The sequence below is a fragment of the Sinocyclocheilus grahami genome, unplaced genomic scaffold (assembly GCF_001515645.1).
Source record: "Sinocyclocheilus grahami isolate Dianchi unplaced genomic scaffold, SAMN03320097.WGS_v1.1 scaffold201.1, whole genome shotgun sequence".
Taxonomy (NCBI): domain Eukaryota; kingdom Metazoa; phylum Chordata; class Actinopteri; order Cypriniformes; family Cyprinidae; genus Sinocyclocheilus; species Sinocyclocheilus grahami.
Window position 1 is genome coordinate 51,957 of NW_015505380.1, and position 6,846 is coordinate 58,802.

The 6,846-nt window shown below is 37.4% G+C and overlaps 2 protein-coding genes across 10 annotated transcripts in view; both read left to right on the top strand.

The window, feature by feature from the left end:
* The window catches only part of eif2a (eukaryotic translation initiation factor 2A), a 9,312-nt gene extending 5,522 nt beyond the window's left edge, over positions 1-3,790 (top strand). The window contains exons 9-13 of the mRNA XM_016285756.1: positions 319-893; positions 2,089-2,202; positions 2,278-2,391; positions 3,456-3,521; positions 3,610-3,790. Coding sequence (XP_016141242.1) covers positions 319-893; positions 2,089-2,202; positions 2,278-2,391; positions 3,456-3,521; positions 3,610-3,675 — 935 coding nt within the window. The 3' untranslated portion in view covers positions 3,676-3,790. The remainder of the gene's footprint in view (positions 1-318; positions 894-2,088; positions 2,203-2,277; positions 2,392-3,455; positions 3,522-3,609) is intronic.
* A 117-nt stretch (positions 3,791-3,907) lies between these two features.
* Positions 3,908-6,846, top strand: part of LOC107595338 (DCN1-like protein 5) — a 7,285-nt gene continuing 4,346 nt past the window's right edge. Inside the window, exons 1-6 of one of the 9 annotated variants that reach the window (XM_016285706.1) lie at positions 3,908-4,043; positions 5,039-5,083; positions 5,203-5,245; positions 5,350-5,452; positions 5,535-5,626; positions 6,475-6,545. In XM_016285706.1, the coding sequence (XP_016141192.1) occupies positions 3,987-4,043; positions 5,039-5,083; positions 5,203-5,245; positions 5,350-5,452; positions 5,535-5,626; positions 6,475-6,545 (411 nt within the window). In that variant the 5' untranslated portion in view covers positions 3,908-3,986. Of the gene's footprint in view, positions 4,044-5,035; positions 5,091-5,202; positions 5,246-5,349; positions 5,453-5,534; positions 5,627-6,474; positions 6,546-6,846 lie in introns of all 9 variants that reach the window. The other 8 variants (XM_016285707.1, XM_016285708.1, XM_016285711.1 and 5 more) reach the window with 8 other exon arrangements.

A 6,846-nucleotide genomic window follows, 5' to 3' on the forward strand; every position in this document is an offset into this window, starting at 1 on the left:
TTTAAATAATAATAATATTTCACAATTTTTACTGTATTTCTCACCATATAAACACAGCCCTGGTGAGCAAAAAATATCTTCCAGACCCCAAATGTTTGAATGGCTGTGTCTGTTTTGAAGGAAATCAAATCATTTTTGTTGCTCCATTAAGATGTTTTTGCATCATCTTTTCTCATTAATGTAATAGAAATAATATATGTTATTTAAATGCAAATGTAAAGTGCTTATACATACTGTAATGATTGTATTCATTATGCTAGTTTTAATAATAAAATGATTCTGTTAATGACTACATGGATATTTTTTCATCCTGCACAGCAAAGAACGGCCCCATATATGATGTATCCTGGAACCCCAACTCTTCAGAGTTTTGTGTGGTTTATGGTTTCATGCCCGCCAAGGCGACTGTCTTTAACCACAAGTGTGAGTCCGTGTTTGACTTCGGCACGGGCCCCCGAAACGCGGCTTTCTACAGCCCCCAGGGCCACATCCTCGTCCTGGCCGGGTTTGGGAACCTGAGAGGGCAGATGGAAGTTTGGGACGTGAAGAAATACAAGCAGGTGTCTAAACCCCAGGCTGAAGACACCACACATTTCTCCTGGTGTCCTGACGGAGAGCACATAGTGACGTCGACCTGCTCCCCCAGGCTCAGGGTCAGCAACGGATACAAGATCTGGCATTACACCGGGACTGTGTTGTACAAGCATGACACGCCGTCAAATAAAGAGCTGTGGGAAGTTTTGTGGCAGCCCTTTCCGACTGGAGCCTTCCCAGAGAAGCCTGTGAAATACCAGGCGTCTCCGAGTGAGCTCGGCAGCACTGAAGCCAAACCGGCGCAGGCGTATCGTCCACCCGCTCTCCGCAACAAGCCCCAGACCGCCAGCTCCAAACTAGTGAGTTCCTGCAATCCTGGGCCCTATTCACAAAACATCTTAAAGCTAAAAGTAGCTCATAACTCGCCGATTTAGGAGAACATAATGGGCGTGTCAGTCCTAAGTTTTAGACTTGCTCAAGCAAGTATTTCACAAAGCGTTTTAGTGTTTAATCTAGCTCCTAAATCTGCCAAACGTTAGCAGTAGTGAAGAGGACTCTTAAGTCACTAAGACCAAGCCACAAACTATAAACCATCACAGAACTTATAATGGTTTCCACTACAAATAGTTTAACTTTAGAAACCATCAACTTTTAACCATTATACAAGTGGTTTTCCGTAGTGTGTTTTGGGACATGTTCCATTAGGGTTTAGTGGTTTTAACAAGCCAACAATAGAAGATGACCAATAGAGACCAACAGGCACCATTAAAGCCAGTATAATTCCCATTATAACCAGTAAAACTATTACATTAGCTGGGCTAAAATGGCTGTTGCCGGGAATCTGCCTCGGAACATAAACATTTTAGAAACATGCTGCATTTATTTGCACACACATGTTTTCCCACGCATCTTTTTTCGGTTTTGGAGGTTATCCCAAATCCATATTTTGCTTTGATTATATCCTTGTTCTCATTAAGCAGCGATGTTCTAAGTAACAGCTGTTCTTGGTTTTCTTTTACATTTGCATGTCTTACTATCAGCCATGATCTACTCTGTTAATTAAAATTTATATGCATATCTGCTAATTGTTTTTGAGAAGCACACGTATAAGAGGCTGACAATTAGCTGAACATATACTTGTTTAATTAGTTACACTTAGCCTGCATTTTAAAATCTGTATTTGAATGTGGCAACATTTTTATTTTTAAACCTTTATTTGATTATGGCAACATAATATCGCGCTCTAGGATATTTCTATAAATAAATCTCTGACGGAGACTATCAGCCAATCACTGTGTGCATAGTTAATGAGCACGCTGACATCATCCATAGCAATGAGGTAAGCCCCGCCCCCTTACTCTGAGTTTAACACTTCTCTCTATTCTTCAGTACAAGTTTGTCTCGGTAGCTTTAAGAGAAAACTCTTAGCTAAAAACTTTTACTGCTATTTAGGAGAACTCTTAGGGGTAAGATAAAATGTTTTGTGAATAGGGGCCCAGATTCTCTTTTCCTCCAGATTATGAATGTCCTGTGACAATAATGTGTCTATCCAAGCATGAAGAAGAGCCGCCGCAGAACATGAAGCCTGGTGCTGCAGGAGAGAAGCAGATGTCGAAAGCTGCTTTGAAAAACCAGAAAAAGCGAGAGGCGAAGAAAGCAGCTAAGCAGGTACACCGGAGCTCGGTATCTGCATTTGTTCAATAAAGCGTGAAGAAGAATAAGTGATGCATTCTGTTGATTCAGGAGACCAAGCCCGATGAAGCTCCGCCTCCGGTAGCAGACTCCGCCCCTGCCAGTCATGTGACTTCTAGCTGTGGAGACCCTGAAACTGACAAAAAGATCAAGAATTTGAAAAAGGTGAAATGGTTGGGATATGTTTACAATCAAGTAAGATCAGCGTGTATACATGGGTACAGTGAGAAAAAAACGAGTCTTTTACTCGGACTTGGAATAGACCACAGAGTAGAATGGACCTACTTTTATGATACTTTTTTATTTAATTACATTTTTTATTTTATTTTTTATTTGTATTTGTATTTTTTATTTTTTTATTATTATTATTTTTTTATTATTTTATTTGTATTTTTAATTTAAAAATATTTTTTTATTTATTTTAATTTTTTATTTTATTTTATCACATTTTTTATTAAAATTTTTTTTACTCTTGCAGTGAGAATAGCCTCAGCTGTCGACATGGCAACATAAATTATTTTTCAATTAAATAACCCTAATTTCCCATTTATACCAGTTTTACAAAAAAATAAAAAATTCTCAGTCAAAATGTAATTTTTTTTTAATTATAGTGAGAAAAACTTCTTGAAGGTAAAGAAACGAACAGATTTGGAATAGACCACAAAGTAAAATGGACCTACTTTTAATTTTATTTTTTCCTCATTTCTTTATTTTATTTTGTTACTTTACGTAGCTCTTGCCGTGAGAATAGCCTCAGCTGCTGACATGGCAACATATCTTTATTTTGAGTAAATTGTCCAAATGTAATTTATTTTATTTTTTTATTGAATAACCCTGTAAAGTTCCCATTTATACCAGTTTAAAAAAAATGTAAAAGTTTTTTCTTTCCCTGTTAAAATGTAATTTTTTTAAATTACAGTGAGAAAAAATATCTTGGCGGTAAAGAAATAAAATTGCCATTTACTCTTGACTTGGAATAAACCGGTTTAGAGTAAAATGGGCCTACTTTTATTTTGTTTTGTTCCATAAGAATAGCCTCGGCTACTGGTATGGCAACATACCTTTATTTTGAGTAAATTGTCCAAATATTTTTTTTAAATTACAAAACCCTGTGAAGTTCTCATTTATGCCAGTTAAAAAAATATATATATATATATATATATTGTACATGTAAGCCAAAAGTGATGCATCAGGCATGTGTTAATGGGATTTTCACGTTTATCTGGCAGAAACTCAAAGCCATTGATGAACTCAAGGAGCAGCAGGCGGCCGGCAAAGTCATGCAAAAAAATCAGGTAATAAAGCAATGCTCATCAGCATGATTAAAAGTTATTTATTATTACATAAATATTATAATAGTCCCCCCCCCCTTTTTTTTTACAGCTTGAGAAGATGCAGAAAGAGGCCCAGCTGTTGAAAGAGCTTGAAGAGCTTGAATTAGGATTGTAAACATTAGTCACATTAGTCATCAGTTTTCAAACCTTGCTTTGTCATGTTGTAGTGAATATGTATTGAGATGACTTTTTTCATGATCAATAAATAAGAGCCTGTTTTGCTTCCTCGAACATGGCTAATATAATAACTACTAAATTCTCAAAAGCAATATTGCTATGCAATGTGACGCACAGCGCAAGAGAAATACGGGGAAAAAAATGTTGAAATTTAAACTGCGTGACTTTTATTATGTCTTTCGGGGAGCCGGAAGTGTCCGTTCCTCCAGCGTGAAGCCGAAGCGGTCGCAGATGTTAGCATAAACGCTGATGAAGTTGTTGACATATAAACTCAGCGGGCCGAAGCAAAAGCAGCAGGTGTGCCAGGTTTGATGAGAGCTCGCTTCAGTACACGGAGTCTGGTACCTGTGGAGAGTTAGCGAGTGTTTATTTGTGATGTTTAGATGAGCCGGTGAGATGCTAACTACTCGTATAGGTTCATGCATCACGCCTGTGTTTGTGTTCAGTTTCACTCTAACTAACGTTACTAGTTATTTCTGGCGCTCTTGTAAATTATCCCGTAATATATGTGTATTTGTATTTATTCTACACGTTTAGATGACTTTCAGGCTTTTGGCATTAAGCAGTTTTTTATATTTTACATTTGTGCTAAACAGCTCCTCGCTTTTATTATCTGATTGTTCTTAAGTTGTTTGTTTTAAAAATTAAACTATCTTTGAGCATAACTTGTGTGACTCAAAGGGGGTTTAGTATCGCCTCGGCTCTTGAGGACCCTTCAGTCGAGCAGTGATATCAGTTTAATAAGCAATCCTTCTAGTTTGTGTTCAGAATAAGATACAGATACAAGGCTGTTAGCAGGAGTTCAGGTGTTACTGTACTCATGTGTGTGTATTCTGTTTTACACAACATCAGAGTTTGAGTTGGAAATTAAAATTGTGATGATATACATATTAATAGCTGTTTTTGATGGAGTTTAACGACAAATATATCATGCATGTCAATGTTTTATCTATCTATATATATACTGTATGTGTGTGTGTGTGTATATACTGTGTGTGTGTGTATTTACTGTGTGTGTGTGTGTGTGTGTATATTCTGTGTGTGTGTGTGTATATACTGTATGTGTGTGTGTATATACTGTGTGTATATATACAGTATATATGTGTGTGTGTGTGTGTGTGTGTATACTGTGTGTGTGTGTGTGAGTATACTGTGTGTGTGAGTATACTGTGTGTGCGTGTATATATATACTATATATGTGTGTGTATACTGTATGTGTGTGTATATATACTGTATATATGTGTGTGTGTATATATATATATATATATATATATATATAATGTATCCCTTTTGTAAAGCAGGAAGCGTTAAGAAGAAAAGAGACATCTGTGGCAAATCTTTGTCTTGTAACTTGTAAGTCTTGAAAGACACACATTTGAATTTGAGCATGAATTAAGATTTAATTCTGTTTGTATCCTGCAAGTCATGCATCAAGTATGCATTTTGTTTTTCTTCCTGTTTTTAGAGTCTGCTACACTTGAATGGACGAGGTGCCCGCAGGTACACAGGTAGAGCTGCTTTCTGCTCTTCACTGACCCTCAAATATTGAATTGGACGGGAAGGAAAGCAGCTGTCGGCTTCAATTTGTTCTGTTCGTTTGTGCTTTGTTTAGTAAGACCAAACCAACTCACCCAAACCTCAATTATGCCTGTGAAAAAGAAAAGAAAGTCGTCCGGATCCGAGGACCCCAGCATCAGAAAGTGCAAAATCACCGGGTAAAAATATTTGTGAGTTTCTCTCTGCATCTTTCACTCTTTCATACATCAGTCGCTGTATCATCACCTCTTTAAAATCCAGTTACTGTAGGACGCAAACTCCAGGACGGCTGCTTAACCCAGATGACCAGTTCTCTAGCAAGAAATGTCTCGCCTGGTTTTATGAATATGCAGGTACATAAACCAATACTTTGCTTACTCACATGCAGCCTTTAATAAAAGTCAACATCATTTTTTTTTTTTACTTTGGTAATGTGACATTTCAAAGAATGAACATTTCCTAAAAATGCGTTCACCCTCAGACCATCCAATGAGTTTTTCTTCACCAGATCTGGAGAAATGTAGCATTGCATCAGTGTCTCAGCAATGGATGCTCTGCAGTGAATGGGTGCCGTCAGAATGAGAGTCCAAACAGCTGATAAAAACATCACAATAATCCACAGCACTCCAGTCCATCAGTTAACATCTGGAGAAGACAAAAGCTGAAACAAATCCAGCATTAAGACGTTTTTAACTAAAATACATAGAGTTCATAATCCATAATAACTTCCTCCAGTGAGTCGGTGTTCTGGTGTGAATCAGGAGAGAAATCTGCACAGATCAAGCAGCGTTTAAACGGCTCTAAACTAATATGTGGCTGGATTTTGATGTGAGAGACAACAGCAGATGCACTTTTTCACTGGAGGAAGCGTTATTATGGATTATGCACTCAATGTATTTTAGTTAAAGCGTCTTAATGCTGGATGTGTTTCAGCTTTTGTCTTCTCCAGATGTTAACTGATGGACTGGAGTGCTGTGGATTATTGTGATGTTTTTATCAGCTGTTTGGACTCTCATTCTGACGGCACCCATTCACTGCAGAGCATCCATTGCTGAGACACTGATGCAGTGCTACATTTTTCCAAATCTGATGAAGAAACAAACTCATCCTAATCTTGGATGGACTGAGAGTGAGCACATTTTTTGGGTGAAATATTCCTTCTTGAGCTGATCTGATTATTGTTGTGGTTTTAAATGTGTAGGTTCAGATGACATTGTCGGACCAGAGAGCATGGAGAAGTTCTGCGAGGACATCGGAGTGGAGCCAGAAAATGTTAGCAAAAATGCATCTATATGTTCCATAGAAAACCCTAAAATTAGGTGTTGGGAATGGTCTTCTATCCAAAATGTGACCCTGCAGCACAAAAGCAGTGTTAAGTCGCTGGGGGATATTTGTAGCAATAGCCAACAATACATTGTATGGGTCACAATTATACATTTCTCTTTTATGCCAAAAATCATTAGGATATTAAGTAGAGATCATGTTCCATGAAGATATTTAGTAAATGTCCTACCGTAAATATATCAAAACTTAATGTTTGATTAGTAATATGCATTGCTAAGAACTTCATTTG